This window comes from Tamandua tetradactyla, chromosome 5 (assembly GCF_023851605.1).
Source record: "Tamandua tetradactyla isolate mTamTet1 chromosome 5, mTamTet1.pri, whole genome shotgun sequence".
Taxonomy (NCBI): Eukaryota; Metazoa; Chordata; class Mammalia; order Pilosa; family Myrmecophagidae; genus Tamandua; species Tamandua tetradactyla.
Genome location: NC_135331.1, coordinates 65005620 through 65028762, shown reverse-complemented (window position 1 = coordinate 65028762; position 23143 = coordinate 65005620). Strand labels below are relative to the sequence as shown.

At 36.7% G+C, this 23143-nt stretch overlaps 1 protein-coding gene across 9 annotated transcripts in view; it reads right to left on the bottom strand.

The window, feature by feature from the left end:
• LOC143682480 (uncharacterized) overlaps positions 1-23143 on the bottom strand; it is a 77116-nt gene that overhangs the window by 21144 nt on the left and 32829 nt on the right. For 6 of the 9 annotated variants that reach the window (XR_013175155.1, XM_077159154.1, XM_077159161.1 and 3 more), the window contains one exon: positions 22423-22615. The exons of 2 other annotated variants lie outside the window; for them this stretch is intronic. Coding sequence is in view for 6 of the 7 variants with exons in the window: in XM_077159154.1 (XP_077015269.1) it covers positions 22504-22615 (112 nt within the window). In the remaining variant the exon portion in view is untranslated. Of the gene's footprint in view, positions 1-10490; positions 11097-22422; positions 22616-23143 lie in introns of those variants that run through there. One more of the 9 variants, XM_077159155.1, reaches the window with a different exon arrangement.

Genomic DNA, 23143 nt, shown 5'->3' with positions numbered 1-23143 from the left:
ACCTTTTTATTCTCTGCCTAAATTACTCTGGGAGATATTGGGGGCATCATACTGACCTATAGAAACCAACAAGATCTCAAGCCCCTATTCAGGATTCCATGTAATTATGGTGTTTAAGTAAACTGATCATACAAATTATATTAGATAATTGCTACCCAAAACATAAATTTTGCACTGAATGAACATCTCTCCCTTTGGTCTTACACAGAATTTGAAGTTTGAAAGTATTGGCCATGTGATGATTGGGTTCTGGTGTCAACTTGGCCAGGTAATGATGCCCAGGTGTCTGGTCAGGCAAGCACTGGCTTGACCAGTGTTGTAAGGATACTCATGGTTTGATACACCGGAAGGCTGGTGTATTAAATCATCAGTCAAATGACTGCATCTGTGGCTGATTACATCTGTGATCAATTAAGGCATGTTTCTCACCAATAGGATAATCCAGTGAGCTAATTCAATCGGTTAAAGTTTTCTTTCTTTTTTTTCTAAAGAAGAGGAGAGTTTTTTTCACTGCTTCTTCAGCCAATGCGCCTCTCCTGTGGAGACCCTTCAGTGTTGCTGCCAGCTTCACAGTCTGCTCTATGGATTTTGGACTTTTCCATTCCCACGTTGTGTGAGATACCTTTATAAATCTCATATTTACAGATATCTCCTGTTGGTTCTGTTTCTTTAGAGAACCCTGACTAACACAGACCATATAATCCTTTACCCTGTATTCTGATTTACTTTAGTACTAACCAGATCAGCATCACTCATATCTCTGGATGAAGTCTGACCAATTTTTCAGCTTTTTAAATAGTTCCTGAATGGGGTAATGCTGATTTTCATAACTTCAGCGCTCTAATTCTGAGTCTCAATCCTGCTTAAATTCTTCAAAAAATATTGAAGAGGAGGGAAAGCAACCTAACTCATTCTATGAAGCCACCATCACCCTAATACCACAGTCAAAGATACAACAAGAAAAGAAAATTACAGACTAATCTCTTTAATGAAGATAGATGCAAAAATGCTCAATAGAATACCTGCAATTCAAACACAGCAGCACCTTAAAAGAATTAATACACCCTGCCCAAGTGGGTTTTATTCCAGGTATGCAAGGCTGGTTGAACACAAGAAAATCAATTAATGTAATACACCACATCAATAAATCAAAGGGGAAAACCCACATGATTACCTCAATTGATGCAGAAAAGGAACTTGACCAAATTCGACAGTCTTTCTTTTTTCCAATTTTTTTAAACATTTTTTATTTATTGTGAAATATAGCTCATATACAGAAAAGCAAAAAATTTCAAAGTACATTTTAACAAGTAAGCTATAGAACAGATTTTAAAGTTTGGGATGGATTAAGTTCCACAATTGCAGGTTTTCCTTATAGCTGCTCCAAGACCCTGAAGACTAAAAGAAATATCAGTATAATGATTCAGCAGGCATCTTCATTTGTTAAATCCTATCTTCTCTGTTGTAACTTCTCCATCTCCTTGGTCATACTACCAATATTTAGGGGTATTTGGGTTATGCCCATTCTAACTTTTTCATGTTGAAAAGGAGTGTTGACAATATGGGATAAGGGGTTGGAACTGGTTAATATTCTTGGAGAGGCTGGCCACTCTGGGTTTCAGGACTTTACTGGCCTAGGGACCCATCTGAAAGCTGTAGGTTTCTAGAACGTAGTCTTAGTGCATTAACTTCCGTAAAACTCAGAGAGGGCCCTAGGTGTTCATCAGTGTTAACAGGAATGGTGTCTGTTGGTATTTGGCAAACCATGGCAATCAACAAGGTCTAGATGAAGTTTGCATAAGAGTAGCCTCCAGAATAGCCTCTTGACTCTATTTGAACTCTCTTAGCAACTGATGTTTTACATTTATTTTCCCCATTTTGATCAGGGAGGTGTTGTTCCTATGGTGCCAGGGGCAGGATCATCACTGGGAGTCATGTCCCATGTCACCAGGGAGACTTTCACCCCTGGATATCATATCCCACATAGGGAGAGGGTAATGATTTTCCTTGCAGAATTGGGTTTGGAAGAGAGAAGCCACATCTGAGAACAAAAGAGGTTTTTAAGAAGTAACTCTTAGGCATAATTATAGGTAGGCTTAGTGTATGTTAGGGTTCTCTAGAGAAACAGAATCAACAGGAAATATTCATAAATATAAAATGTATAAAAGTGTCTCACATAACCCTGGGAACACAGAGACTAAAATCTGTAGGGCAGGCTGTGAAGCCAACGATTCCGATGGAGGGTCTGGACGAATTCCACAGAAGAGGCTCACCGGCCGAAGCAGAAAAAGAGCCCATCTTTTCTGAATCCTCCTTCAAAGGCTTTCAGTGATTAGATTAAGTGTCACTCATTAAAGAAAACACTCCCTTTGGCTGATTGCAAATGGAATCAGCTGTGGATGTAGCCAATGTGATCATGATTTAATTCTATGAAATGTCCTCATAACAAAAGACAGGCCAGCCCTTTCCCAACCAGACAAACAGGTACCACCACATGGCCAAGTTGATGCATGAATCTAACTATGACATTTAGCTTCCCTGCTACAGAATTAAGTTTTATAGAAGCAAGCCTCAAGATCAAGGATTGGCCATTGACTTGGGAGTTACTAATGTTTGAGAGAGTATCAGGGATTTCCCCCATGGGAAAGTTTAATAGACCCATATTTTCCTCCAGTCCCTCAAGTTACTTTACCTATACATTTTAATTATCTGCCCAACATACCCTGGGATTTATCTGGGTATTACATGAAGCTCTACAGAATTACAAGCCCTTGTTCTCATTCTGGGTTCCATGTTTTGGGTTGTTTAAATGAGCTATCTGTACAGGTTGAGTTACATTATGTGTCACCAGTAATTTCAGATTTGAACAAAGTAAACCTTTCTTCTTTTTGTCTCATACATTATCTGAAGTTCAAAAATACAGGCATTATCACCCTTTACCCTGTATTTTGATTTACTTTGATCCTGGCAGACTGGCTTCATTCTTATCTCTAATTAGAGCTGATCTCTTTTTGTTGGTTTCTTTACCAGTTGTTGTCTATAGCAATGCTGAATTTCAGCTACAGAAATCCAACTCTGAGTCTTAGATGTCACATAGGTACCCAAAATTCCAGATAAATGCCAGGTTATATATATATATATATATATAACAATATCTCAAGACCAAGAAATAACATTTACAGCTCAAGACTATATGTGACCACTATAAGAGCTTACAATTTGGCCCCATTTTTCTTATAAGTATTCTCTAAAGAGCCCATAAAATACTTGTTCGTTAGTTTATGGTTTATTTTGTACCACACAATGTTCCCAAGGTTCGTTTACCTCATTGCATGCCTCATGACTTTGTTCCTTTCTGTACATGCACAATATTCTATCATATATATATATATATATATATATATATACACCATAGTTCACCTTTCTCCTCAGTCAATGTATTCTTCAGCCATCTCCATCCATTGGGCATCATGGACAATGTCCAAACTAAACAATCCATGCCTCACATTATCCTCACTTAGTTGTATAATCTTCAGCACTCTCAATTTCAGACACTTTTCATTGCTCCAAAGAGAAAAATAGCATATAAGCACACCCTCATCAGATAGAAAACCAAACCTCCCCTTAACTCTTGGCCTTACTTCCAATTATTTACTCCTGGGATTGCTGTGGTACTGTTCATGTCTTCCTATTAAATATAGACCATAGCATACAATAGTGGTTTCCCCCCTATACCTCTCTATTATTGACACTTTGTACAAGGTCCGTATCTTTGAAGTAGTTCATACAAGAACTTTTATTTATATAAATAATATAATGTAAATAATTAGTGGGATACATGACTCCATACAACCTGTTTCAATCATGTTCACCTTCAATACAGCAATATTATTTATAACCTCACCATGAACTGCCTTCACTTCTGTCTATTCCCTTACATTTAAGTTCAACTTCACTAGATAGCTGTTCACTCATCTCTAGTCTCTGTGTATATTTAGGACCCCTTTATTTTATATTATAAACCTTTGAGTTTATCTTTACCAAGGTCATAATTGCAAAATCATACAGTATGATGATTTTGCAAAAATTTCCTTTGTGTCTGGCTTATTTCACTCAGCATTATATCCTCAAGTTTCCTTCATGTTGTCATATGTATGTATCAGGATGTCATTTTGTTTTACTGCGGCATAATATTTCATCCTATGTATCGACCACATTTTGTTTATCCACTCATCTGTTGATGGACACTTGGATTGTTTCTCTCCTTTGGCAATTGTGAATAATGCTGCTATGAGCATTGGTTTGCTAATATCTGTTCATATCACTGCTCTCAGCTCTTCTGGGTTTATACCAAGTAGTGGTATTGCTGGGTCATAGAGCAACTCGATATTTAGTTTCCTGAGGAACTGCCAAACATCTTCCACCACAGCTGTACATTCCCACAAGCAGCGAATCAATGTTCCAATTTTTCCACATTCTTTTCAACATCTGTGGTTTACCGTTTGCTTAATAGCAGCCATTCTTATAGGTGTGAGGTGATATCTCATTGTAGTATTGATTTGCATTTCACTTTTAGCTAATGAAACTCAGCATATTTTCATGTGCTTTTTACCCATTTATGTTTGCTCTTCAGAAATAAAAATGTTTCTTCATATCTTTAGTACATTTTATAATTTGGTTATTTGTTCTTTTGTTGTTGAGTTGAATGATTTCATTAGGTATACAGGATATCAAACTTTTATCCAATACATGGCTTCCAAATACTACCTCCCATTGAGCTGGCTGCCTCTTCACCTTTTTGAAAAAGTCCTTTGAGGAAAAGAAGCATTTTGAGGAGTTCCCATTGATCTATTTGTTCTCTCATTGCTTGTGCTGTGGGTGTAAAATTTAAGCAGGTATCTCCTATTATTAGTTCTTGAAGATATTTCCCCATCTTTTCTTCCAGGCATTTTATGGTACTGGCTCTTATATTTATATATTTGATCTACTTTGTGTTAATTTTGTATAAGGCGCAAGGTGAGGGTCCTCCTTCATTTTTTTTGGCTATTGATATTCAATTCTCCCATGCCCATTTATTGAAAAAACTATTCTGGCCCAGCTCACTGGATTTGGGGGCTTTGCCAAAGATCAACTGACAATAGATTTGATAGTTTATCTCCACACTTTTAATAGGATTCCATTGACCAATACCTTTAACTTTGTGCGATATCATGCTGTTTTGACCACTGTGGCTTTTATATCAGAAAATGTTAGTCCTCCTACTTCGTTATCTCTCTCTCTCTCTCTCTCTCTCTCTCTCTCTCTCTCTCTCTCTCTCTCTCTCTCTCTCTCTCTCTCTCTTTGATATTTTTAGATATTTGTGGTCTATCTCCCTTCCAACCAAATTTAATATCTAGCTTTTCCAAAGACTTCAAAATAGGTAGTTGCAATTTTTATTGGTATTTAATCAAATCTGTAGATAAATTTGTTTAGAATCGACATCTTAACTACATTTAACTTTACTACCAGTGAGCATGGAATGTCTCTCCACCTATTTAGATCTTTGATTTCTTTTAACAATGTTTTGTAGTTTTCTATGTACAGGTCCTTTACACCCTTGGTTAAGTTTATTCCTAGATACTTGTTTCTTTTAGTTGCTATTTTGAATGAATTTTTTTCCTTAATTGTCTCCTCAGTTAAGTCATTATTTGTGTATGGAAACATTACTTATTTCTGCGCATTAATCTTGTATCCTGCCACTTAGCTGAATTTATTAGCTCAAGAAGTTTTGTCATAGATTCCTCAGGATTTTCCGAATAGAGTATCTTGTCTTCTGCAAATGATGAAAGTTTTCCTTCTTCCTTTCCAATTTTGATGCTTTTTATTTTTTTCCTGATTGATTGTTCTAGCTGGAACTTCTCATACAATGTTGAATGATAATGGTGATAGAGAGAATCCTTGTCTCATTTCTGATCTTAGAGCAAAGGCTTTCAGTCCCTCACCATCGAGTATGATGCTGGCTATAAGTTTTTCATTTATGACCTTTATCATATTGATGGAATTTCTTTGATTCTTACATTTTGAAATATTTTATTAAGAAAAGGGTGCTGAATTTGACTGAACAATTTTTCATCATGAATCAAGATGTTCATGTGATTTTTTCCCCCTTTTGATTTGTTAATGTGCTATATTACATTAACTGATTTTCTTTTGTTGAACCAACTTAGCATTCCTGGTATAAACTCCACTTTCTTATGGTGTATAATTCTTTTAATGTGTCACTGGATTCAGTTTGCTAGCATTTTCTTGAGAATTTTTGCATCTATATTTATTAGGGAGATTGGCTTGTAGTTTTCATTCCTTGTGGCATCTTTATCCAGGCTTGGTATCAGAGTGATGTTAGCTTCATAAAATGAATTATGTAGTGTGCTGATTTAAATTGTTAGGTACTCCAGAAAAGCCATGTTTTCTTAATCCTGATCTAGTACTGTAGGTGGAACTCTTGAATAGATTATTTCCATGGCAATGTGACATACCAATTGTAGGTGTGGCCTTTTAAGTGGATTACTTTCATGGAGATGTGACTCACCCAATTGTGGGTATGACCTTTTGATCAGATGGAAATGTGACTTTGCCCACTCAAACTGGGTCTTTTTTAGTTTACTGAAATCCTTTAAGAGGATAGACATTTTGGAAAACGTACAGTTGCTTCAGAGCTGACAGAGACGTAGACATTTGGAGGTGCTTGGAGTGCCAACAGAGAGAGCAGATGCCTAGACATGAAGGTTTGGAGATATAGAATCCAGCAGAGGTCACCATGTGTCTTCCTATGAGATGCTAAGCAAGCAAGAACACAGAATTTTGCCCAGAGAAGCTAAGTGAAGGCCCACAGATGCTTAGAGAGGAAGCCACTGGAATCAGGAGGGGAAGCAGTGGAACCAGGTACAAGGACCCACCGACGCCAGCCAAGTGCCTCTCCATGTTACAGATGTTGGTTTTTCTTGAGTCAAGATATCTTCCTTGGGATGCCTTAGTTTGGGCATTTTTATGGGCTTAGAACTGTTAGCCTTTAACTTAATAAATTCCTTTTATAAAAGCCAATACATTTCTGATATTTGCATCCTGGCAGCCTTAGCACGTTAAAACAGACAGTGTTCTCTTACTGCTTCCAGGACTTTTTTATTCTTGTCAATATTTGATAGTCTTATTAGTATATGTTTTGCAGTATGCCTACTTGGATTTATTCTATTTAGGGTTCATTGGGATTTTTAAATTTGCATATGTATGTCTTTTATAAGGGTTGGGAAATTTCCCCCCATTATCTCCTCAACTAATCTTCCTAGCCCTTTTCTCTTTTATTCCCCTTTGGGAACATCTATGATTCTTATATTTGTGTACTTTCTGTTGCCCATCATTTCTTTGAGATCCAATTCAAATTTTTCCATCTTTTTTGCCACTTCTTCTTTTATACTTTCAAATTCAATTGTCCTGTCCTCTAATTCACTAATTCTTTCTTCTGTCACTTCAACTTTGTTATTATCTCTAATATATTTTTCTCAATATCTCTAGTATATTTTTTATTTGGTCTACAGTATATTTCATCTTTGTAAGATCTGGTATTTTGGCTTTTTTTTTTTTTTTTTTTTTGAGCCAAGTAGACTCAACTGGAAGATACCAGCCTCTTCAACAAATGCTGCTTGAAGAACTGGATATCCATATCCAAGAGGATGAAAGAGGATCTTATGTCATATCTTATTCAAAAAATTAACTCAAAATGGATCAAAGACCTAAACATTAGAGCTAAGCCCAGAAAACTTTTAGAAGTAAATGTATGAAAATATCTTAAAGATCTTGTGACAGGAGCTGATTTCCTAAATCTTTTACCCAAAGTGTGAGCAATGAAAGAAGAAATAGATAAATTGGATCTCCTCAAGATTAAATATTATTGTGCATCACAGGACTTTTTCAGGAAAGTAAAAAGACAGCCTATGCAATGGGAGAAAATATTTTGAAACCACATATTGGTTAAGCATATACTATCTAGTATAGTATATGCTTAAAAAAAAATAAAAATCCTACCATTCAACAACAAAAAGGCAAACAATTTAAAAATATGAAAGTATTAAAAAATAGGGAAAAGACGTAGACACTTTTCTGAAGAGGAAATACAAATGGTTCCAAAACATATGAAAAGATGCTCAACTTTACTAGCTATTAAGGAAATACAAAACCAAAACCACAGTGCAATATCATCTCATATCTATCAGAATGACCATTTACCAAAAAAATGGAAAACTACAAGTGCTGGAGAGGTTGTGAAGAAAGTAGCCCACTTACTCACTGTTGGTGGGAATGCAGAATGGTGTAACAGTTCTGGAAGGTAGTTTGGCAGTTCCTCAGAAAGCTAAGTATAGAGCTGCCATATGATCAAGCAATTCCATTACTAGGTATATATTCAGAGGACCTGAAGGCATTTGCACACCAATGTTTATTCATGAGGCCAATAAAAGGAAACAGCTCCAATGTCCATCAATGGACAAATGGATGAACAAACTGGTATAAGCCTATGATGCAATATTATACAGCTGTAAGACAGAATAAAGTCATGACACATATAGCATTGTGGATGAACTTGAGGACATTATGTTGAGTGAAAATAGCCAGAAACAGGACAAATACTGTATGGTCTTACTAAGACCCTATGTCACATCTTATACAAAAAATTAGTAAATCCTTACTAATATGAGCTAACTGCAATGAGCAGACTGAGAGTTAAATTTATGAACACAGGTTTTTCAGAAGATAGAAAGAAGATAGGGATTGGGCATTTAATGCTGAAGGAGTACATATTATTCAACAGAATTGGTTGTAAAGAATGAGAAATGAATAGTGCAATACTGTCTGATGGTAGCAGAATGTTTTAATTATGATGAGCAAAGCTGAATGTGAATATGATTGAAAAAGGAAGGCCAGGGGCATGTATGACACCAGAGGAAAGATAGAAGATAAAAACCAGGACTGCATAACTTAGGAAAACCTGGAGTTGACAGCGATGGTGATTAAATGTGCAAATATAAGAAAGGTTTTACATGAGGGAGAACAAATTAATGTCACGATTGCTAAGTGTTGAAAATAGGATGGTATATGGAAAAAATAATCAATGCAACCTAGGGTCTATAGTCGACAGTAACATGATATTCTTCCATTAATTGTAACAAAGGCAATTTAACCAAGGCTAAATGTTAATAAGAGGGGTATATGGGGGGTGGGGGAGAGGTATGGAATTCTTGTTGTTTCTGTTTCTCCTTTTTCTTTTTTTAATTAGTATTTTAATTGCTTTTTTCCTTTTCTTTCATTGCATAAGAATGGAAATGTGCTGATATAGATTGTGGTGGTGAACACACTGGAAGCCATAGATTTTTCACTTAGGATGGATTTATAGTGTGTGATTAAATGATTTTTAAAAATAAATAGAAAGACACAATGCTGAAGAAAATGTGAACAGAGAGATACAGCTACTCATTACTGATAGGGAAGTAAAACAAGGTAGGTCCCCTGGAGGGCAGTATGGTGGCTCTACAGGAGGTTAAGTGTAGGATTGCTATATGATCCTGCAGCCCCATTATTTGATATATACTTGGAAGAACTGAAAACAGACATTTGCAAACTGGTGTTTATAATGACAGTATTCATTACTTTCAATGAATGGATGTGGCCTAAGGGTATTTCAAAGGATGAACAGAAGAACAGAAGGACAACTGTGGGGTACATATACAATGGAATATTGAGTGGCTGCAAGAAGGAATGAAGTTGTGAGATATGCAACTAGGTGAATGAACCTTGAGGACATGATATTGATATTATATTGAATGAAATTAAGCCAGAAACAAAAAGGCAAATATTGTAAGGCCCCACTAATATAAACTTACTATAATGAGTAAACTCTGAGGGTTAAAGATGAGAACATGGGTTACTAGCAAATAGACCAAGACTAGAGATTGGGCAATATACAATTAAGGAGTACAGAGTTTTCAATAAGCCTTACTGTAAAGTTTCCTACATTGTAAGAGAGCAGCCACATTTTTTTCTGAGTTGTAACTGCTGTTTCTAAATTCTGAGATGCTGAACTTTCTGTGTGTACCTTGGCAGTTTCCTGCAATTTTGTGTATCTGTAGAACTACTGAGACTCAGTGTTAGAGTTCTGCAACTCTGAAAGTCAGCATTACCCCATACAGCAACCATTAAAGAAGCTGAAAAAGAGATAAGACTTCAATTAGAGATATGAAAGAAGGTGATCTGGTTAGGACTAAGGTAAATCAGTGTACATGGTAAAGGATGATAGTGATCGTATTTTAGAATTTCAACTTCTGTGTGAGAACAAAGAAAGAGAATTTAGTTGGCACAAGATTTATATTTACTATACTATTTTAACCTGTATCTCAGGCTATTCAAACAATATAATTATACGGAAACTTAAACAGGGTATATGATCTTGTTATTTTGTACAGGGTAGTTTAATACTAGGGTAATTTGGACAGAAAATAAAAGAGAAAGGGATCAGACAGGGTGCCAAGATCTTCTTCTGCAGCTCCGAAATCTGAAATTTCTTGACCTGCCCATTGAATGTAGCCCTTCAACTAGCTGTCCCCCACATCCCTGAGGAAGTGTAGTGTCTTTAAGTGTCTATGTGGGATCTTTGTCCAACACAGTTTGGAACAATTGTCCCTCTCGGAGCAAGGCCCCCAGAGATCAGAAGTCACTAATCAAAAACCATGATCAGCAGCTGGAATTGGCTGCGATGGTGGGGAAGATGATTCTATGTCCCTTTCTGTCACCAGTGAGCTAGCCAGGGGCAAGACCTTAGAGTGGCCTGCTGTGAGTATGAGGGGTGGGAGCCTATAACACCAAATGGAGAGTCCAATTTACTTGTCTTGACCTTAATTTACCAACAAATTCTTCCTGCTCTTCTTTGGATGCTGTGCAGTGTTCTACTGGCCTCTGGAGTTTCAAAATAGTTGTCTCAGGCAGTTCCTGCATGTTTAGTAGTTTTTTCTGGTGGAAAAACTAAACCTGGAGTTTCCTGTTCCACCATCTTCCCAGAATCTTCTCTTTCGGACCTAAAGTATTTTTTTCAGAAGAAGGAAAGAACAAAATTTTTTAAAAATGAGGCATAATAAGAAAATGTGTCATAAAACGTCTTTCTATAAATTGCTATGAAACTGCAGAGGAAACAGGACTATGGAAAAGATGAAGATTTTTGGAGACAATGGCACTTGAAATGAGCCAAAGAAGGAACGATAGTCACAGGGTTGCAGTCAAGGGAAGGGCATTTCAGAAAGAGGGAAAAATCTTCAACAAGGGAATGTTAGTGTATATTGAAGGAATGGTGCATACTTGGTGTTATTAAATGCTAGTAACTTGTGCTGTGGGAAATGAAGCTGCCCCTGGAAACACAAAAGTACATTTTGAATTTTAAAATTATAACTATATTATTAGAAGACATAGTAAGAGTGTTGAGAGATATTAAGGCTTTGAATCTTGGCTTTATCATTGTTTTAGTCTCCTAGGCTGTTCAAGCAAATACTGTACAACAGGTTGGCTTAAACAATGGAGGTTTATTTGCTTATGGTTTGGGTCTGAGAAAATATCCAAATCAAGGCATCATCAAGGAGATGTTTTCTCCCTAAAGATCATAGTGTTCTGGAGCCTACTGACAGTGTTCTTTGATTCCTCTGTCACATAGAAAGGAGCATGACAAAGTCTCCAGGTCCTTTCCTTCTCTTCTGGGTTCTGTTTCAGCTTCTTGTTTCCTGCAGTTTTTTCTCTCTCTCTCTCTGAATTTCATTCTCTTTTAAAGGACTCCAATGAAAGGATTAAGACATCCTGAATGAGGTGGGACACACCTTCACTAGAGTAACCTCATCAAAAGATCCTACTTACAATTGGCTTGCACCTATGGGAATGGATTGCATTTAAGATATATTTTTCTGGGGTACACACAGCTTCAAATCACCACACTATGTAAAAGTTGTGTGCCCTTGCATGATGTTAAGCATGGTGCTTAACCTCTCTGAGCATTATATAACCTTACTCAGAAAATGAGACTAACAGGAACCTCATACTTTTTTTTTTAGGAGTAACGTACATGATGGATTAATAGAATCTGTCCTGTGCCTGATTTATAATAGATGTTCAATAAAAAAATTGTTGCTATTATTAATATTACACATTTTAAGCCTTTCCCAATCCATTTATTCAATTTTTGCAGTAAGACCCATTCCTGGCTAACATACTCTGTCTGGTCTTTGGTTTTCTCTTCATGTTGTGCCTTCTGCCTGGGCGACCTTATTCTACCTGTTACTTGTTGGAATCTACTATTCTTCAAGATCCATCTCGAATAATATGTTTTCTGTAAAGTCTTCAAAGTGACATGCCACATCTAAAATTCAATCTCTTTCCCTCCCATACAGGATACTAATAACATATTTCACTAAATTTAGGTTTTGGTGTGCTTCTGTGTTCTTTAATTACTGAAAAGATTCTAAGGAAAGGCGTTGTACCTTGGTGTTATTAGAATTTTTGTTATTTTATTTTCCAAGCAGCATTCATCCATGGTAGCATGACCAAGAAAATATTTCTTTGATTTAATTGACTTTTGGGCCCCTAGCTAATTAAACAATCTTGGGAAAACTTAAACACTTCTGCAACTAAGTTGATCTTAAAAATAAGAAAAAAATAAGGTCATAAGTTGATTGTGATGACCTTTCTCTAAATTAAATGCAATTAAATTGAATTGTCTTTTTTCTCATTAAAATATAAGGAAGGCAAGTTTAAAAATTATGCCTAAGAAGTGCTCTAATGAAAAAGAAGCTTTGCCATTATTGTTTATTTTCTAATTTTTAAATGAATAGCATATGGCCTAGACCTTTCTAAATCACTATCTTGTAAAAGTCATTAATGAACAAGAATGTTTAAAATGAAGACCTCAATGCAATGTGCGTTAAGATAATACAAGCTACTTCTAATCACCCTTTATCCTTCTGATTACTTCAGGTATTTAAAAACAGTGCTGTCAAAGTAAGGGACTCAAAGCCCCAGGGGTAGTCCCAGCAAACTAGGAAAGCAAACTTCAGAGCACTTCTATTATTTTCTTTAATTGGGGCTTTATTTTTTTTTAACTTTTTTTTATTGTATAACATAACATATATACAAAGCAAAGAAATAAAAAGCAATCATTTTCAAAGTACTTTTCAACAAGTAGTTACAGGACAGATTCCAGATTTGTCATTGGCTACCATAAAATCTAGCTGCTCCAGAACACAGGAAGCTAGAAGTCATAAATATTTTTTTATCACCACACAATCAACTTTTTTTCTTTCTTTTTTGTGAAAAATAACATATATACTAAAAAGGAATAAATTGAAAAGCACAGTACCACAATTAGTTGTAGAACATATTTCAGACTTTGACATGGGTTACAATTCTACAATTTCATGTTTTTACTTCTAGCTGCTCTAAAATACTGGAGACTGAAAGAGGTATCAATTTAATGATTCTGTAATCATATTCATTTGTTAAATCCTATCTTTTCTGTATAACCCCACTATCACCTTTGATCTTTCTATCCCTCCCTTTAAGGGTGTTTGGGCTATAGCCATTCTAACTTTTTCATGTTGGAAGGGGCTGTCAGTAACATGGGGTAGGGAAATGGAACTATCTGATGTTCTGGAGAGGCTGGGCCCTCTAGGTTTCAGGACTTATCTGGTCCAGGGACCCATCTGGAGGTTGTAGGTTTCTGGAAAGTTACACTAGTGCATGGAACCCTTGTGGAATCTTACATATTGCCCTAGGTATTCTTTAGGATTGGCTAGAATGGTTCTGGCTGGGGGTTGGCAGGTTATGATAGGTAGCAATGTCTAACTGAAGCTTGCATAAGAGCAACCTCCAGAGTAGCAACTCCATTTGAACTCTCTTTGCCACTGATACTTTATTAGCTGCACTTCTTTTTCTCCTTTTGGTCTGAATGGAATTGTTGATCACATGGTGCCAGGGCTGGACTCATCCCTGGGAGTCATCTCCCATTTCACCAGTGAGACTTTCACCCCTGGATGCCATGTCCCACGTGGGTGGGGGACATAATTTCACTTGCAGAGTTGGGTTTAGAGAGAATGAGGCCACATGTGAACAACAGAAGAGGTCCTACAGAAGTAACTCTTAGTATATCGATAGGTAGGCCAAGCTTCTCCACTACCTGCATAAGCTTCACAAGAGTAAGCCTCAAAATCAAGGCATGGCCTCTTGATTTGGGTGCCCCTAAAGTGACACAGTATCAGGGAATTTCCTGATGGTAAAGTTTAATAGTTCCATATTTTTTCTCCCATCCCTCAAGGGACTTTTCCAATACTTTTTGATTATCTGCTTAATATACTCTAGGATGTAGGTAGGCATTACATTAAACTATATGGGATTAAAGAACCTCTTTCTGATTCTGGGCTCCCTGTGGTTTCAATTATTCAACTGAACTATACAGATAAGCTGAGTTAGATTATGTGCTACAGCAAATTTCAGTTCCAGACCAAATAAACCTTTCTTTCTTTGGTCTCAAAGAGTATATGTGGGTCTAAAATATTGGCATTGTCTTCCTTATCCCAGTGTGCTGAATTACTTTAACCCCAACTTGATTGGCTTCATTCTTATTTCTAAATATCAGGTTTTATATATATAAAATATATATATATAAAATACATATATATATATTATATATATATAATACATTTATATATATAAAACAGCCTCTCGAAATCCAGAAATAATAATGAAGCCAATCATTACATATAGCAGACTAAATGTGTCTGCTATAAAAGCTTACGATTTAGGCACCTGTTTTCTTGTAAGGATTTTTCTAAAGACGAGACCATTGTTGTTCTTTTGTTTCTGGTTTATTTTCCCTCACTAAATGTCCCACACATTCATTCACATGGTTGCTTGCCTCATGACTTCATACCTTGTCATGTGCTTCAGGAAGTCATTTTGTCTTACTGCTGCAAAACAGTCCATTGTGTGTATATCCTACATTTTGTTAAGCCACTCATCTGTCGATGGGCATTTGGTTTGTTTCTATCTTTTGTCGATTGTGAATAACGCTGCTATGAATATTGGTGTGCGAATGTTTGTTTCTGTTGTTGCTTTCAGTAGTGCTATTGCTGGGTCATAGGGTAACTTGATATTTAGTTTCTAAGGAGCTGCCAAACAGTCTTACATAGTGGCTGCACCATTACACATTGCCACCAGCAATGCATAAGTGTCCCAGTTTCTCCATATCCTCTCCAGCATGTATAGTTTCCTGTTAGTTTAATAGCAGCTTTTCTTATAGGTGTGAGGCAGTATCTCATTCTAGTCTTGATCTGCATTTGCCTTAAATCCAATGAAAATGAGCATCTCTTCATGTGCTTTTGAGCCATCTGTATTTGCTCTTCAGAAAAATGCCTATTCATATCCTTAGCACATTTTATATTTGGGCTGTTTGTTCTTTTGTTGTTGAATTGTATGATTTCTTTGTGTACACAGGATATCAAACCTTTGTCTGATATGTTTTCCAAATATTTTTTTCCCATTGATTTGGCTATCTCTTCACCTTTTTGACAGTCTTTTGAGGTGCAGAAGCATTTGATTTTGAGGAGTTCTCATTTATGTTTTTTCTTTTGTTGCTTGTGCTTTGGGTGTAAAGTTTAGGAAACTACCTCCTATTACTAGGTCTTGAAAATGTTTCCCTACATTTCCTTCTAGAAGCTTTATGGTGCTAGTTCTTATATTTAGAAGTTTGACCCACTTTGAGTTAATTTTTGTGCAGGGTTTAAGATAGCGGTTCCTCTTTCATTCTTTTTGGCTATTGATATCCAGTTCTTCCATGCCCAATTATTGTAAACACTATTTTGTCCCAGTTCAGAGAACTTGGGGGCCTTGTCAAATATCTGTTGACTATAGATTTGGTGGCCTATTTCTGCACTCTCAATATGATTCCATTGGTCAATGCATCTATCTTTGTGTTTTATAATAAGTTTTAAAGTCAGGGAGTGTTAATCTTCCCTCTTTGCTCTTTTTTAGGGTGCTTTAAGCTATTTGGGGTCTATTTCCCTTCCAGATGAATTTGATAACTAGCTTTTCCAAATCTTCAAAGTAGGTCGTTAGAATTTTGACTGGTACTGTGTTGAATCTGTAGATCAATTTGGGTAGAATTGATATTTTAAATATATTTAGCCTCCCTGTCCATGAGCAGGGAATGTCTTTCCACCTATTTAAATCTTCTTTGATTTCCTTTAGCAATGTTGTGTAGTTTTCTGCGTACAAGTCTTTTACTTCCCTAGTTAAGCTCATTCCTAAGTACTTGATTCTTTTAGTTGTTATTTTGAATGGAATTTTTTTCTTAATGACTCCTCAGTTAGGTCATTGCTTGTGGATAGAAATGTTACTGATTTTTGCACATTAATTTTATATCCCACCACCTTGCTGAATTTGTTTATCAGCTCAAGTAACTTTGCTATAGATTTCTCAAGATCTTCCAAGTATGGTATCATGTCATCTACAAATAATGAAAGTTTTACACTCTAGCTACCACTTCTAGCACAATGTGGAATAATAGTGATGACAGTGGGCATCCTTGTCTCATTCCTGATCTTAGGGTAAGAATTTTCAGTCTCTCTCCATTGAGTACAATGCTGGCTATTGGTTTTTCATACATTCCCTTTTTCATATAGAGGTAGTTACTTTGATTCATATTTTTGGAATTTTTTTCTCTCTCGCTTTTTTTTTTATCCACATGGGCAGGGTCCCAGAATCAAACCTGGGTCTCTGATATGGAAGGCAAGAATTCTTCCACTGAGCTACCATTGCACTCCCCTGAAATGTTATTATCAGAAAATGATATTGAATTTTGTCGAATGTTTTTTTCAGCATCAATTGAGATGATCATGTGATTTGTCCCTTTTGATTTGTTAATGTGTCATACTACATTAATTGATTTTCTTATGTTGAACTATCCTTGCATTCTTATTCCATCTGGTCATGGTGTATAATTATTTTAATGTGTTGTTGGATTCAATTTGCTAACACTTTGTTGAGAATTTTTGCATCTATGTTCATTAACAAGATTGGTCTACAGTTTTCCTTTCTTATAGCATCTTTACCGGTTTTGGCATTTAAATTATATTAGCTTCATAAAATGAGTTAAGTAGAGTTCCTTTTTCCTCAAATTTTTAAGAAAAGTTTGAGCAGGATTGGTGTTAGTTCTTTTTGGAATGTTTGATAAAATTCCCCTATGAAGCCATCTGGCTCTGGGCTTTCCTTTGCAGGAAGACTTTTGATGATTGATTGAATCTCTTTACTTTTGATTGGTTTGTTGAGATCTTCTATTTCTTCCTGAGTTAGTGTAGCTTGTTGGTGTGTTTCCAGGAATTTGCCCATTTCATCTAAGTTGTCTAATTTGTTGCATATAGTTGTTCATAGTATCTTCTTATGATTTACTTTATTTCTTCAGGTCTGTGGTTATGCACCCCTTCTTATTTCTGATTTTGTTTATTTGTATCCTCTCTCTTTTTTTCTTTGTCAGTCTTGTAGTGGATCATCAATTTTTTTATTTTCTCAAAGAACCAACTTTTGGTTTTATTGATTCTATCGTTCTTTTGTTCTCCCATTCATTTAACTCTGCTTTAATCTGTGTTATTTCTCTTCTTCTATTTGCTTTATGGTTATTTTGCTGTTCTTTCTCAAATACTTGAGAAAGTAATATCTTCCAATTTAGCAGTTATGTCCTCGACTTTTACTCTTTCTTGTTTCTTAAAATAGACATTTAGGGCAATAAATTTCCAACACAGCACAGCCTTTGCTGCATCCCACAAGTTCTGATAAATTGTATTCTCATCTTCATTTGTTTCCAGTTAGCTACTGATTTCTCTAGCAATTTCTTCTTTGACTCACTGATTATTTAAGAGTGTGTTATTTAACCTCCATATGTTTGTGAATGTACTCATTCTTTGGTGGTTTTTGAGATCCAGCTTCATTCCATTGTGATTAGAGAAAGTGCTTTCAATAATTACAATGTTTTAAAATTTATAAAGACCTGTATTGTGCCCCAGCATATGATCTATCCTGGGGAATGTTCCATGAGCATTCCTTGAGAAGACTGTATATCCTTGTATTTTGGGGTGCAATAAGCTATGCATGTCTGTTAGGTCTAATTCATTCATCAAGTTGTTTAACTTCTCTGTTTCTTTGTTGATCTTCTGTCTGGTTGTTCTATCTATAGAGGAGAGTGGTGTATTGAAGTCTCCTACTATTATTGCTGGAACATCTATTGCTCCCTCCAGTTTTGTCAATGTCTGTCTCATGTCCTTTGGAGCTCCTTAATTGGGAGCATATATGCTTATAATTGTTTTATCTTCTTGGTGAATTGTCCCTTTAATTAATATATAGTGTCCTTCTTTGTCACTTATGATGGCTTTACTTTTAAAGGTTATTTTGTCCAATGTTAGTATAGCTACTCCTGCTTTCTTTTGGTTACAACTTGCATGGAAAATCTTTTTCTATCCTTTTCCTTTCAATCTATTTGTATCCTTGTGTCCAAGATGAGTCTCTTGTAAGCAGCATATAGTTGGTTTATGTCTCTCAATCTATTCTGCCAATCTGTATCTTTTAATGGGTTGGTTTAGTCCATTAACATTCAAAGTTATTACTGTAAAGGTGTTTATTGAATCCATCATCTTACCTTTTTTATTTTATTTGTCAGATCTATATATTCTTTTCCCTCTTTCTCTTTTTATCCTTTAAGTTACCCTTACCGGTATTCTTCAATTCTGTGCCCTCCTCCAGACTCCCTCTCCTCTCTCTTTTTTTTCAGTTGGCAGAATTCCTTTAGTATTTGTTGTTGGGTAAGTCTCTTGTTGACAAATTCTTTCAAGATGTGTTTGTCTGTGAAAATTTTAATCTCTCCTTCCATTTTGAAGGACAGTTTGGCTGGGTACAGATTTCTTGGCTGGAAGTCTTTCTCTTTCAAGATCTTAAATAGATCATACCACTGCCTTCTTGCCTCCATAGTGCCAGTTGAGTAGTCTGAACTCAGTCTTATATGGTTTCCCTTGTATGTAGTAGATTGTTTTTCTCTTGCCACTTTCAGAATTTTCTGCTTCTCTTCAACATTTGACAGACTGATTAGTAACGTCTTGGGGAAGGCTTATTTGGATTTATTATGTTTGTAGTTCTCTGGGCTTCTTTGACTTGTGTATTTATGTCCTTTATAAGGGTAAGGAAGTTTTCCTCCATTATATCCTCAACTACTCTTCCTAGCCCTTTACTCTTCTCTTCTCCTTCTAGGACACCAATAATTCTTATATTTGTGCCTTTGTTTTGTCTAAATTTTCCCTGAGATTCAGTTGTAATTTTTCCTTTTTTTTTTTTTTTTTTTTTTGCTATTTGCTGTTTTGAGCGTTTTAAATCAGTTATTCTGGCCTCTGTATCACTTATTCTTTCTTCTGTCTCTTCAAATACACTGTTGTATACCTCTAGTAGGTTTTTTGTTTGGTCAATAGAGTCTTTAATCTCTGTGATATCTGCTATTTTTCTATTTATTCTTTCAAATTCTTCTTTATGCTTTTTGAGTGTCTTCTTGATCTCCTTTATGCCATTAGCCACCCCACTTATTTTACTAAATTGAATTATGTGAACATCTTTGATTAGCTGTTCCAATGTTTATGTCTCCTCTGGTGTTTTAATTTGGTTGTTAAGCTGGGCTATATCTGTGTGCATTGTGACATGCTTAGTGATTCGCTGTTTTCCTCACATGTAAATATCTTTCTTGATTGATTTACTTTGGAGGTTGATTTCTTTCAGTGATCTAAGGCCTTGTGTTTGTGGGGTGGATGTGTAGTAGGATGCAGGGTATGGGGCAGGGCACAACAATGCGATGTGTTGCAGAGCACGTATGGATGCAAGTTGGGGATGTTATGCTGGTGCTTGTGAACATGAGTCCCCAGCACCTAGGGAGGATGTAACTGTGCAGATGCACAGGTCTGGGGGTGTAACCCTGGTGTGAACTGGTCTAGGGCATGGGGCCCTTTTTGTGCATATGCAAACTATGGCAGTGGGTCAACATTATGTCTTCATGGGCTGGGGGTGGATGTGACCCAGCTGCACAGGTCAGCACTTTCTCAGAGCTGGGACAGGTGACTGAGGGCTGGGCACCCGTGCAGGGCTAAGAGTACCGTAAACTTACGTTCCCAGAGCTGAAGGACGTGACTGAGGGCACTTGCACATGTGCAGGTCTAGGAGTGCTTTCAAGTGATGCTCAGAGCTCGGAGGTGAGGGGGTGAGGGGAGCAAAGGTAGCCTGGGTATGGAGGTTAGTGCCCACAGTGTTCATACACTGCAAACAGTCTGCAGGGAACAGAGGGGGGAGGTAGTGCTCTGGAGGTATTCTAGTTTGCTAGCTGCTGGAATGCAATATACCAGAATCAGAATGGCTTTTAAAAGGGGGAATTTAATAAATTGCTAGTTTACAGTTCTAAGGCCGAGAAAATGTCCCAATTAAAACAAATCTATAGAAATGTCCAATCAAAGGCATCCATCCAGGGAAAGATACCTTGGTTCAAGAAGGCCGATGAAGTTCAGAGTTTCTCTCTCAAGTGAGAAAGCACATGGTGAACACAGCGTCATCTGCTAGCTTTCTATCCTGGCTTCCTGTTTCATGAAGCTCCTTGGGAGGTGTTTTCCTTCTTCATCTCTGAAGGTCACTGGTTAATGGACATTCTGCTTCTGGTGGCTATGTCGTCTTCTCTGCTCTCTCTGAATCTCTCATTCTCCAAAATGTTTCCTCTTTTTTAGGACTCCAGTAAACCAATCAAGACCCACCCAAATGGGTGGAGACGCATCTCCCCTAATCCAGCTTAACAACCACTCTTGATTGGGAGACATCTCCAGGGAGATGATCTAATTACAGATTCAAACATACAGTATTGAATAGGGATTATTCTGCTATTTTATGAAATGTGATTTTGATTAAAACATGGCTTTTCTAAGGTTCATACATCCTTTCAAACCAGCACAGGAGGCATGCAGGAGAACTGGATTGGGCTGCACTTGGGGTGGGGGTGGGGGGTGGGTATGCCACTGGGGCCAGGGGTGCTTGGAGTGTGGGGAGTGGGGGTTGGTGATGGGGTTCAGGTGAGCAGGGTGGGGTGAGTCGTGGGTCACGGGGCTGTGCTAGTGAGGGTAGTGTGCTCAAGAAATGCAGTCTGACTTACTTCCTCGTCCCTGGCTCCCCATCCGTGCACTCCTGTGGGCTCTGTGCTTCCATGTTAGGCTCCCATTTTCTGCTTCTCAGCTCCTCAGCCTCTGCAACCAGAGCCCCCCGTGTGGTGCATAGGCTCTCCCAGGTCAGCTGCACTCCTGAATCACCTCTAAGTCACCCTCCTGACCCTTCTCTAACTTTCCCTTGAAGCAGGGCTGCACTTGACCTGCCCTATTCAGCCATCTGCCGAGCACTCAGCCCTTAATCATGGTTTTTTAAAAAATATTTTTTATTGTGAAATAGATACACAGAAAAGAGATAAATTTTAAAGTTCAGTTTAACAAGAAATTGTAGAGCCAAATTTCAAAGTATATACTGGGTTATAGTTCCACAATTTCAGGTATTTCCTTCTGGCTGTTCTAATACATAAAGAAACTAAAAAGATATATTGATATATGATTCTGTATTGATAATCATTTGTTAAATCCTAACTTCTCTGTTAAACTCCTTCCTCTCATTTTATCATTCTCTCAATTTCCAGGAATATTTGGGCAATGATCATTCTAACTTCTTCATGTTGAAAACAAGTGTCAACATCATGGGGTAGGGGGATGCAAATGGTCGATGCTCTGGGAGAGACTGGTACCTCTGGGTGTCAGGACTTATCTGGCTTAGGGACAATCTGAGGGTTTTAAGTTTCTGAAAAATAAATTTAATAAATAAAACTTTTCTAAAGTCTTAGATAGAGCCCTGAGTTTTCTTTAGGGTCTTCAGGAATACTGTTGGTTGAAGCTTGGCATACCATAGCAATTTGAAATATCTGGCTGAAGCTTGCCTAAGAGTCACCTTCAGAATGACTTTTCAACTCAATTTGAAATCTCTCAGCCACTGCATTTTATTTTGTTACATTTCTTTTCCCCCTTATGGTCAAGAAGGCATTCTCAATCCCACAATGTCAACTCCTATTCATTTTTATCCCATCATCTTAAGATTGATACTTTTCAATGTTTTAAAATATACATTTTATATTTATCTAGCATTTCATGCATGCAGTGTCTAAATACAAATTAATATTTAGATGTGTGCCCAAAATATATTTACTGATAGGGTTATAGAATTTTTTAAAAATTGGAGACCACTGGTTTAAAGGAATGCAATACACATGTCTAGTGGACAGTAATATTTAATCATATATTGCCTGTAGCTTTTAGCAGCAATGGTGGATGTTTTCTTTCTATACAGAGAATATTAGGATATATTACACATTTTTGAAAAAATATTGGCTTCTGGTGGTGAGCAATCTTTCGGTAGCTTCAGGATCCCATCCAGCATTTTCAAATTTGGCAAACAAGAGAAGACTCTAAAGCAAAAGTTAGAAAAACAAAAAGCACTAAATTAACTGAATGAATTTTATTTCACTTACTCTTGTTGTACATGGATGGACTTTCGCTTTGCCTATTGTTATAAAAAAGGTGAATGACTTCACTTTATTTTGTTTTGCTTCTTCTTGCAGTGGAGTTAAAACAAAATATTACTTATGTTCATTGAGTTGACTCTGTCAAGTGACTATGAGAGGAAAAATTAGATCATGATATATATGCACGTTCTAAAGTTAAAAGTTTTTTTCTTACAAAGAAAAAGTAAAGTTAATCAATGCTGTTTAGTGATGGTTAAGGGAAGAACTCTGTCTGAATGGTATAAAGGGAGGGATGAGAAATAATAATGCAATGTTATTTTCTCTTGCCAAAGAGCAGTTTTTGAGGCTCACATTGAAACTATAGAGAGCTACTTGTAGGTTTAGAAAGGAATCCCTCATGCCAATTCACTTCAAAGATGCTCATATACACAGCAGTGTTCTATAGAAGCATTTGCTTTCAAGTGAACAATT